This window comes from Heptranchias perlo, chromosome 16 (assembly GCF_035084215.1).
Source record: "Heptranchias perlo isolate sHepPer1 chromosome 16, sHepPer1.hap1, whole genome shotgun sequence".
NCBI lineage: Eukaryota > Metazoa > Chordata > Chondrichthyes > Hexanchiformes > Hexanchidae > Heptranchias > Heptranchias perlo.
Window position 1 is genome coordinate 2,644,502 of NC_090340.1, and position 11,949 is coordinate 2,656,450.

The following is an 11,949-nucleotide window of genomic DNA, read 5'->3' on the forward strand; positions in this document are numbered from 1 at the left end:
ATGTGTTTCATTACTTCTTTTACCTCCAAAAGTGCAATACCCTCAATTTTTCCTACCAGACTCACTGTTCGATAACACTTTTACTTTTGATAATGGGCTTCCTATGCCCATTTAAATCATTATATATATAATATATATGTAGGGTAATTTTCATCTTCTCTGCCTGGCTAGTAATCCGGTGGAGTACAGCCCACCCAGCCCTTCGCCTCACCGTTAGCAGCTATGTCATCAGCCGCCTAGGCTGCACTCTGAAATTCGTTCCGTAATCTCTCCATCTCCCTTTCCTGCTTTAAGACCCTCCTTAAAACCCGTTTCTTTGACCAAACATTTGGTCACCCCTCTTAGTTGTCTGCTTCTTTGGCTCAGTGTCCCACGTGGCATCAACAGCTGGTTACACTGTAAAATTCTTCATATGCACAGAAAATATCAAGCTGGGAATACTGTTCAGGAAACTACAAGTTGAACACCTTCATTTCAGCAAGCTGGTTAATGGTAACGGAGTGAAGGTACAATTTAATGCTTGTGATTGATCTCTGGGGGAAATCTGACACAAATAGAAAGAAAAGGTGCCCTGCTGTTTGACAGTCCCTCAGCCAACCTAAATAGTGGATGACTGGATAAATGTTCAAACTGGTGTGGTACTGAGCTTACACAGGAGGAATCATGTTTCGTCTGTGCTGTTAGCTGATGTCAACTGGGACAGCAGTGGGGATTCAGTGTCTCAGGCTAGGAATTGGAGATGCCAGGCAGGGCCCTCAGGCCCGAGTGATTCATCGACAGTGTGGAGTGATATCTCAGGTCATTGGTCCATTCATGTTCTCATCGGACATGTGCAGGGATAAACCTTTAAGCACGAGTCACAGCATGAGGTTTGGACCTCCTCCTTCTAGAGCAGTAGTAACACCTCCCCCGGCTGCTATCAGACTACACTGCACTGGCAGCAGATCGAGCCTGGTCTGATTGGCTTGGTCAAGCTAATCACAGAGCCACTGAGGAGCCTTCATCCCACTTTCATGAGGAATTTTTAGAACAGGAAACATTTGTTGACGGTGCAGTCTCCATCAAACTGTCCCCGTGATCGTTGCTGCTTTTATATTTACATTAATCTAATCAGGTTTTGCACATGGTGTCCAAGCATCACTTGAATGTTGCATAGAACTGTTTGAATTGGCCCTCTTCTAACTGGCACTGGGACAGCAACCTGCTGTAGTGTGACAGAGACTCTCTCTTTCCAATCTCTCCCACATACACAGAAGATATAGAAGTTCAGAAGCAGAGAAAGCTGTGCCCAGATAATAATAATGGGGGATAAAAGTATGGGGGGAGGGGGGGAGGTCTTCTTCACCCCTCCCCCATTTCTGGAAAAAAAATAGGAATATTTAGTACCTGTTGAAAAGTGTGATTGAAATTGTTATTTTACAGCTTCCCAGCAAGTCCAGTTTGCTTCTGTCCATTCATCTTATCGCTATTCATGGGATCTTGCTGTGCACAATATAGCCTACATAATAGTCACTGCATTTAATTTGAAAATAATTGATTGTATGTGAAAAACTTTGAGGAGTTTCTAAGGGATGATGCTATATAAATGCGAGGTTTTGTTCCACTAATATAGGTTGCTGCATGCGACCTGGAACTGTTGCATCACTCCAATGGAGGCTAAGATTTTGTACTGAAATTGGAGCCAATCTGGGGAACCTGACCGCAGGAAGCCCGTTATTCTCTAAGGTTACAGCAGTTCCCAATATCTGGTATGACCTTCAGCAACTGTTTCAGTCTTTGGCTGCTCCCACTAACTGCACTGGTGCGAGTCCAGGATAGTGTCTGTTTGTGTAACAAATTCTCCTTTTAACTGTTAGTCGTGTAAACCCAACATTATGGAACATCCATCCTCCCTCAATCACCAGCAAGAACTTGGAAATATCTGTCTTTATTCATAGCCTGAATGCAAGTCGGATAATGTGGAACAGGAGAGTATTTGATGCCATAAACAAGGGTAATTGTTAGGCCTGTGACGTACTTGTAGTCACGACTTGTGCAAAGGCAGCCATATTTCATGCACGAGATCTGCTCATGGAAGCTGCCATTTTTCAGTGAGCCCAAGGTCTGTGTTGGGAGAGTCTATACTTTAACTCCAACAGCATGTTCTTTATTTATTGTTGCTAAGTTACCTCAATGTTGTTGTTCCGGCAGAGTCTCATTGCTTTCTGACATCACTGACACTGCAGTGCCTAGCAATCAACTTCCTTAAAGTCTGCTCATTCCAAGTTAGGTTCTGCCCAGGCTTAATCCAGCCTGTGTGCAGCCTATGGGGCTGGGGTGGTCGGAAGCATCTTCAAGGATAGCCCACTGTGCATTTCGCTCTGCAGCACCTCGAGCACACATCCATGTCATCGCAGCTGACACTGTGATTGTTTTTTTGTTTCATATCCGATTGCTTCATTATTTAGTTAATCAATAAACCACTTTGGATGTTGCCTTGAGGTCACAGAGTAAACTCTCTGTACCAAAGGAACTGGCTGAGGGAGTTTGTATTTTGCTGCAATTCTCACTGGTGCTTTAATTATTCCTTCATTCTGTTTGTCTCTAATTTCTATATTATCCACCTGTTTGTTTCTGTTGATCCTAAAGTGATAGGGGCCTCAATCATCACCATGAACTTCCCTGCTTTCTATCTGGTGTTCTATCACAGGCTGCTCTGGTTATAATCACCTGGCAATGCACAGACTCATCCCAAAAAGTTCAACTTTTGTTTGGGGATCAATAGAACAGATCTTAAAACAGCCGCTGCTGCAACAGGCTCCTGACCTCGTCACCTCTTGTATTAAGCACATTAAGCCCCTGTCCACCATCCTCAGGACTCGGCCGCAGTTCCTCCTGATACCAGAGCAATAGACTCTTTGACCTTACGTTTATTGTACAATTCTACATCCATCACTTCTGCGAGTGGATGTCCTTGGATTTTGGGTTTATGCTGATGCAAATGTACATGTAAACTAAAAGGGGAAACTGATATTTTGACTATAGAAACCAATAAATTTGGTCCTAATTAGATTCCCTGTAAGACTGTATTGGTACTGTGGTGTATATCATGTTAGAATTTAAAAGACCACGCTATTAAATTCTCTGCTATCACCCAAGAAACCAAAGTAATGAATGTGTGTTGAATGGAACAGGTCAGGAAAGCGACTGTTCAAAAAATTAGTGAGACCAGCATATTGCTGCAGTGGAAAGGTAAACACTGAACTGGTCTCCACTAGTAACATGAGATGATGTTTTAGTTCATATGGGGTTGGTCCAAGACCAGCTGCAGCAATAGTCTCCAAAACACAGGAAGGAGATTAATGTCCTCAAGAGCTTAATATGACAGCAGGTAAGACCGATCACTGTGAAACAGGCTGGGATTTAATCACATAACATTTCTACGGAGGAGGCAGTCAGTGACTTGATCCGTAAACGCTGCAGTCATTCAAACAACGGGTTTTATTAGTCTCTTAAAGTCATAAATGAAGACAGAACAGAGTAGAATAAATATGGTAATACCACATTTGATATATTGGCTGAGGGTTTGCCACCGGGCAATGGCAGGCTGCTGAGCAGACACAAACACGAAACATCCTGTGATCTAACCCATTATCGCTGTAACTGTGCTCTCTCAAACGATCCCTGGAGTTCTCAGTTAACACAGTTCTGGAACCCATCCTGGGACACAGTGAGTGACAGGATACCCTGGGACTAGAAGTCCCAAATCCTAACATCAGTTATCAGGAAAATGCTGGAATCCATTATTAAAGTAGTAACAGGGCACTTCAAAAATCATGATTACATAGTCAACATGGTTTTATGAAAGGGAAATCTTGTTTAACAAATTTATTAGAGTTCTTTGAGGATGTAACTAGCAGGGTATATAAAGAGAAACCAGTGGATGTGGTATATTTGGATTTCCAAAGGGCATTCGATAAGATGCCACACAAAAGGTTGTTACACAAGATAAAGGCTCAAGGAGTCGGGGGTAATATATTAGCATGGATACAGGATTGGTTAACAGACAAAAAAAAAGTAGGGATCAACACGTCATTTTCAGGTTGGCAGGCTGTAACGATCAGTGCTTGGGCCTCAGCTATTTACAATTTATATTAATGACTTAGATGAAGTGACCAAGTGTAATGTATTCAAGTTTGCTGATGACTCAGATAGGTGGGAAAGTAAGCTGTAAGGAGGACACAGAGTCTGCAAAGGGATATAGACAGATGAAGTGAGTGGGCATGAAGGTGGCTGATGGAGTATCATGTGGGGAAATGTGAGGTTATTCACTTTGGTAGGGAGAATAGAAAAACAGAATATTTTTGAAATGGTGAGAAATTAAAATTTGGTGTTCAGAGAGATCTGGGTATCCTCGTAAAAGAAACACAGAAAGATAGCCTGCAGGTACAGCAAGCAATTAGGAAGGCAAATGGCACGTTGGCCTTTATTGCAAAGTGGTTTGGAGTACAAGAGTAAGGAAGTCTTGCTACAATTGTAGAGCTTTGGTGAGTCCACACCTGGAGTACTGTATACAGATTTGGTCTCCTTATCTAAGGAAGGATATACTTGCCTTGGAGGCAGTGCAATGAAGGTTCATTAGATTGATTCCTGGGATGAGAGGGTTGTCCTATGAGGAGAGATTAAGTGGAATGGGCCTATATTCTCTGGAGTTTAGAAGAACGAGAGGTGATTTCATTGAAACATATAAGATTCTGAAGGGGCTTGACAGGTTAGATGCTGAGAGGTTGTTTCCCATGGCTGGAGAGTCCAGAACTAGAGGGCATCGTCTCAGGATAAGGGGTCAGCCATTTAATATGAGGAGGAATTTCTTCACTCAGAGGGTTGTGAATCTTTGGAATTCTCTACCCCAGAGGGCTGTGGTTGTTCAGTCATTGAGTATATTCAAGGCTGAGATAGATAGATTTTTGGGCTCTCGAGGAATCAAGGGATATGGGGATCGGGCAGGAAAGTGGAGTTGAGACCAAAGATCAGCCATGATCTTATTGAATGGCGCAGCAGGCTCGAGGGGCTGTACAGCCTACTCCTGCTCCTATTTCTTATGTAACTTATGTAAGCACAGTTCAGGGAACTGCTTGTGGTGGATTGAATACTGGGGAGAGTCACTGTAGGAAAGGAACCGATTCTAAACATCCAAACACTGACACCCTTGGAGGAACCAACTGAAAAAGAATTCATGCAGGAGATTGCAGAATCTCCAAGCTAATCCATTGCATTCAACAATATCTCTCCAATGTGAATTTACTGTGCTGGATCAAGTCATTTGGCTTGGCAAACTGAACATTACAGCGATTTCTGGCTGGTGTGAATTCGTTGATGTCTGCTCAAGCAGCCAGATGTATAAAAGTGCTTTCTACACACTGTACACTCAAATGGTTTCTCTCCGGTGTGAGTTTGGTAATGCCGTGTTAATTGACCAGATGTATAAAATTGTCTTTTACAAGCAGTACACTCAAACGGCCTCTCTCCAGTGTGAAATCGTTGATGCTGGATTAAGTTACTGGATTTGCCAAAACGCTTTTTACACACTGAACATTCAAAAGGTTTCTCACCCGTGTGAGTTCGCTGATGATGTATTAAGTTAGCGGACTGCCCGAACCGCTTCTTACACACTGTGCACTCAAACGGCTTCTCTCCAGTGTGAGTTCGTTGATGTGTTTTCAGATCACGAGATGTGCAAAACCGTTTCTTACACTCCGTACACTCGAACGGTTTCTCTCCTGTGTGATATCGTTGATGTACTGTTAAGTAACTGGATTTATTGAATCGCTTTTTACATAGCGTGCATTCGAACGGTTTCTCTCCTGTGTGAACTCGCAGGTGCATTTTCAAAAGATGGGGCCACCTGAAGCTCTTCCCACACACAAAACATTGAAAGCCGCCCCCTTCCTGAGGGACAGACCCCTGCTGACTGGGTCCAGGATTCTCAGTTGATCCACTTCCAGGAGTCACCGCTGATCCAGGCTGATCATTTACTAACATTTCTGCTTCATTCAGTATTTCCATGTTGGCTCTTTGTCCCAGATTATCCGAGCAATCTCCGTCTCGCAAACCTGAACACAAAGAACATGTGAATCCGTAAACGCCCTGTGGGTTCTCAGGTACGACAAAACCCCAACACTGTGTCGGCACTAGCCTCAAACAAGCATCCCCTACCATTACTGATAACAGCCGCTCTTGGGGGCTATCCAAGGGCTTTACTTACACCACAACTGTAGGCTCTGTGTGAAGCAGCAGTTATCGTGTAAATGAAACCTGAATCCAGAGTCAGGGCCCAGCTGACACTGAAGCAATGGTGGCCGAGATTCCCTGGAAGAGCGAGTCTCATTCGGCTTTGTTTCAAAGTCAACTTGAGCCTTAATACCCAATTTGTACTTTGCAAGCTTGACATCAGAGGGATGCTAAAACCGAGTTGCACTGATGCCAAATTGCAGTGCAACTGCGCCCTTAATGGAAGGATTGATTTTACAATGACCGTCAAATTATGGGACGCTTTGAGTTGTGAGCTCACAGGCACTGGGAACTACCCAAGCTCAGTTCAGGTATCAGTGAATGGAGATTCACAACCCATCACACTAGGCAGAATATGGACTCAGGACCCAAAGGAGAAAAGCCAATTTGCAGAAATTCACATGGTCCCAAAGACTCAAACACAGAATCATAGAAAGGTTATATCACGGAAGGAGTCTGTGCAGGCTCCATGCAACAGCAATCCAGCTAGTCCCACTCCACCGCCCTATCCCCGTAGCACTACAATTTTTTTCCTTTCAAGTACTTATCCACTTCCCTTTTGAAGGCCATAATTGAATCTGCCTCCACCACCCCTTCGGGCAGTGCATTCCAGATCCTAACCACTCGCTGTGTAAAAAAGTTTTTCCTCATGTCACCTTTGGTTCTTTTGTCAATCACCTTAAATCTTTGTCCTCTGGTTCTTGACCCTTCAACCAATGGGAACAGTTTCTATCTATTCTGTCTGGACCATTCATGATTTTGAATACCTCTATCAAATCTCCTATGTTCCAAGGAGAACAACCCCAGCTTCTTCAGTTTATCCACGTAACTAAAGACCCTCATCCCTGGAATCATTCTAGTAAATCTCTTCTGCACCCTCTCTAAGGCCTTCACATCTCTTTCTAAAGTGCAGTGCTCAGAACTGGACACAATACTCCAGTTGTGGCCGAACTAGTGTTTTATAAAGGTTCATCATGACTTGCATACTTTTGTACTCTATGCCTCTATTTATAAAGCCCAGGATCCCGTTTGCTTTTTTAACCGCTTTCTCAACCTGCCCTGCCACCTTCAACGATTTGTGCACATATACCCCCGGATCTCTCTGTTCCTGTTTCCCTTTTAGAGTTATGCCCTTTAGTTTATATCCCTCTCTTCGTTCTTCCTACCGAAATGTATCACTTCGCACTTTTCTGCATTAAAATTTCATCTGCCACGTGTCCACCCATGCCACCAGCCTGTCCATATCCTCATGAAGTCTATCACTATCCTCCTCACTGTTTACTACCCTTCCTAGTTTTGTGTCATCTGCAAATTTGGAAATTGTGCCCCTGTACACCCAAGTCTAAGTCATTAATCTATATCACGTAATGATGTGGAGATGCCGGTGATGGACTGGGGTTGACAATTGTAAACAATTTTACAACACCAAGTTATAGTCCAGCAATTTTATTTTAAATTCACAAGCTTTCGGAGGCTACCTCCTTCCTCATCGTTCACCTCCGAAAGCTTGTGAATTTAAAATAAAATTGCTGGACTATAACTTGGTGTTGTAAAATTGTTTACAATATATCACGTAAAGCAGTGGTCCCAGCATCGACCCCTGGGGAACACCACTGTACACCTCCCTCCAGTCCAAAAAATAACCTACCACCACTATTCTATTTTTCCTGTCACTTAGCCAATTCTGTATCCATATTGCTACTGCCCCCTTTATTCCGTGGGCTGCAATCTTGATGATAAGCCTACCATGGGGCACTTTATCAAACGTCTTTTGAAAGTCCATATACACCAAATCAACTGTATAGCCCTCATCTACCATCTTGGTTACCGCATCAAAAAACTGTATCAAATTAGTTAAACAGGATTTGCCTTTTACAAGTCCATGCTGGATTTCCTTAGCCAATCGACACGTCAATTGTGTCCCAGATTATTGTTTCTATAAGTTTCCACACCACTGAGGTTAAACTAACTGGCCATAGTTGCTAGGTTTATCCTTACACCCTTTTTTGAACAAGGGTGTAAATTCTCCAGTCCTCTGGCACTACCCCCGTATCTACGGATGTTTAGAAGATTATGGCCAGTACCTCTGCAATGTCCACCCTTACTTTCCTCAGCAACTTAGGATGTATCCCATCCGGACCGGGTGACTTATCTACTTTAAGTAAAGGTAGCCTTTCAAGTACCTCTGTTAATTTTTAGCCCATCCAGTATCTAAACTATATTTTCCTCTACTAAGATTCTGGCAGTATCTTCTTCATGGTAAAGACAAATGCAAAGTACTCATTTAGTACCTCGGCCATCCCCTCTGTTTCCATCAGTAGATCTCCATTATGGTCCCTAATCAGCCCCATCCCTCCTCCTATTACCGTATTATGCCAGTAGAAGACTTTTGGATTCTCTTTTATGTTGGCTCCCAGTCTATTCTCAGACTCTCTCTTTGCCCCTCTTATTTCCTTTTTCACTTCCCCTCTGAACTGCCTATATTCTGCCTGGTTCTCACTTGTGTCACCAACCTGACATCTGTCATTTGCCCCTTTTTTCCATTTCAACTTACTCACTATGTCTTTTGTCATCCAGGGAGCTCTGGCTTTAGTTGCCCTACCTTTCTGCCTTGTGGGAATGTGCCTAGACTATACCCGAACCATCTCCTCTTTAAAGGCTGCCCACTGTGCAATTATAGTTTTGCCTGCCAAGCTTTCATCCCTGGGCCAGATCTGTTCTCATCCCATTGAAATTGGCCCTCCTCCAATTGAGTATTTTTACTAGAGTGGTCCATGTCCTTTTCCATAGCTATTTTAAACCTTTTGATACTATGATCGCTGCTCCCTAAATGCTCTCCCACTGACACATTCAACTTTTAACCATTGCATTCAGCACAACGACACTTCACTTTACTGTACAGTTACTGTCCCGCATCACATTCACCTGGCATTTGTTAGGGGCAGTGTTTCAATTGGGGCAATATTCCATTTTAGTTTAATAAAATGTTCAGACACTATCATAAAAATGATTCCCCAATAACAAATGTAAATATGCTTTTGGTGAAACCGTTACAAGTAGCTTGCTATTCCAGATATCCTTCCCCGAACAATCACCTGTTCAATTACAGAACCTGAGGAGAGTTAGTAAAATATAATAAAGAATAGTCAGCACGGATTTCAAAAGGGAAGGTCACACTTGACCAACCTTGAAGTAGTAACAGAAAAAGTAGATACGGGTGATGCAGTGGATGTAATATACATGGACTTTTAAAAGGCCTTCGATAAGGTACTGCATAGTAGACTCATGACTAAGGTCAGGGCATGTGAAGTCAGAGGACAAGTAGCAAGCTGGCTACAAAACAGAAAACAGTAGGGGTTAAAGCTATTTACTCAGATTGGCAGATAGAGGGAAGTGGTGTTCCACAGGGATCGCTGCTGGGACCACTGTTTTCATTTATGTAAATGACTTGGACTCGGGAATTGGAAGTACAATTTCAACATTTGCGGACCACACCAAATTGGGAGGTATAGTTAATACCCAGGAAGAATGGGATAAAATACAAGACATTAATAAACTTGCACAATAAGCATGTAAATGGCAAATTAATTTCAATTCCAATAGGGCATTCAGGAGAAACTTCTTTACCCAGAGAGTGGTTAGAATGTGGAACTTGCTACCAGAGGGATAATTGAGGCGAATGGCATAGATGCATTTAAGGTGAAGCTAGATAAGCAAGAGGGAGAAAGGATAGAAAGATATGCTGAGAGGGTTAGATGAAGTAGGAAGGGAGGAGGCTCAAGTGGAGCATAAACACCAGGATGCACCTGTTGGGCTGAATGGCCTGTTTCTGTGCTGCACATTCTATGTAATATAGATAAGTGTGAAGTAGTGCATTTTGGTAGGAGGAACGAGGAGGCCACATACTCCTTGGAAAATAAGAATCTAAATGGGGAAGCGGTGTAAAGGGATCTAGGGGTACAGATCCATGAATCATTAAAAATAGCAACACAGGTTAACAATGCCATAAAATGTGCAAAGAAAGCACATTTCCAGAGGAATAGAATTGAAAAGCAGAGAAATCATGTTAAACTTGTATAGAATCTTGGTTAGACCACACTTGGAGTAGTGTGCACAGTTTTGTTCTCCATATGCCAAAAAAGGATTTAGAAACACTGGAGAAGGTGCAATAAAGATTTACAAGGATGATAGTTGTACCCTCTCAGTTCTGCTAACAGGAAAGACTGAACAAGCTGGGGCTCTTTGAGTAAGAGGTGACCAAGAGGTCTCAGAGGTCTTTAAGATTATGAAGGGGTTTGATAGGGTAGACATAAAGAGGATGCTGCCACTTGTGGAGGAATCCAAAACTTGGGGCCATAAATAAGATAGTCATGAATAAATCCAATAGAGCATTCAGGAGAAACTTCTTTACTCAGAGTATGGTGAGAATGTGGAACTTGCTACCATATGGGAGTGGTTGAGGCAAATAGTATAAATACACTAAGGGGAAGCTAAATAAGTACATGAATCAGAAAGGAATGGAAGGATAGGATAAGATGAACTAAGGTGGGAGGAAGCTCGTGTGGAGCATAAACACCATCATAGGCCTGTTGGGCTGAATGGCCTGTTTCTGTGCTGTGAATTTTATGCAGTAATGACACCAACAATTGCAGAATCTGTGTATCAGGGGATATAATCATGGACACACTTTAACCAGTGCCAGTTAATGACGCTGGGTCACAGTGCGACATCTGCCCCATATACAGTGGGGGAAGGGGAGGGGGAATCAGTCAATGGTTCACTAAATATAACCGGCGTGGACCGAGAATATAGAGTGAGAGGTGATTCCAGCACCGCCGTCCGGCAAAACCAAAACCAAAGCCCAACAGACCGACGACCGCCCTGCTGCCCCGAGCGCATGCGCCGCTCTCTCGCGAGCCCGTGTTCACCAACGGGCGAAGTTAACCTGTGACCGCACCGCGGCCGGAAGCGTCTGTCCGAGGGGAGCCGGCGGCCTCCCGGTGAGACCTGAGCCCGCTCTCCGGGCCCCGAACCGGCGGGAGAGGGGGAGGCGTGGGGAAGTCGCCATTCATCCGCACCCACCGACCTGCGATCCGCTTCCACCCGGGCAGCGTGCGTCTGACGTCACCAGTCTGTGCCGCCCTCTCAATGGCCCAGTTGGGCATCAGCCTCTTAACCAATCAGCATCCGTCATCGTTGAACTTTTTTGATTCAAAGTTTTTGGCGGGACTGCAGGAAGACGACACGTCATCGGCACAGACCGTAACCGGGGAGACGACACGTCATCGGCACAGACCGTAACCGGGGAGACGACACGTCATCGGCACAGACCGTAACCGGGGAGACGACACGTCATCGGCACAGACCGTAACCGGGGAGACGACACGTCATCGGCACAGACCGTAACCGGGGAGACGACACGTCATCGACACAGACTGTCCCCGGAGGGGACACGTCATCACATAGGCCTTTTTATGGCCTTATTAACCTGTGTTACTACTTTTAGTGATTTGTGTATCAGTCCCCCTCGATCCATTTGCTCCTCTATCCCATCTAGACCCATTATCCAAGCAGTATGTGGCCTCCTTATTCTTCCCACCAAATGCTGCACCTCATACTTATCTATATGGAAATTCATTTGCCAATTACACGCCCATTCTGCAGGTTTATTAATGCCCT

General features: G+C 44.0%; 1 protein-coding gene across 3 annotated transcripts; it reads right to left on the minus strand.

Annotated features, from left to right (window-relative positions):
- Positions 1-3,461: 3,461 nt before the first annotated feature.
- On the minus strand, positions 3,462-11,454 carry LOC137333455 (zinc finger protein 501-like). 3 transcript variants are annotated; one of them, XM_067997609.1, is made up of 2 exons: positions 11,357-11,454; positions 3,462-6,092 (listed from the first exon to the last, which is right to left on the minus strand). In XM_067997609.1, the coding sequence occupies exons 1-2, from the start codon at positions 11,433-11,435 to the stop codon at positions 5,323-5,325; spliced, it is 849 nt and encodes a 282-aa protein (XP_067853710.1). In that variant the 5' UTR covers positions 11,436-11,454; the 3' UTR covers positions 3,462-5,322. The 3 variants fall into 3 exon arrangements, with proteins under 3 accessions (XP_067853710.1, XP_067853709.1, XP_067853708.1); XM_067997608.1 differs by lacking the exon at positions 11,357-11,454 and adding an exon at positions 11,228-11,346; XM_067997607.1 differs by lacking the exon at positions 11,357-11,454 and adding an exon at positions 11,216-11,346.
- Positions 11,455-11,949: the final 495 nt, after the last annotated feature.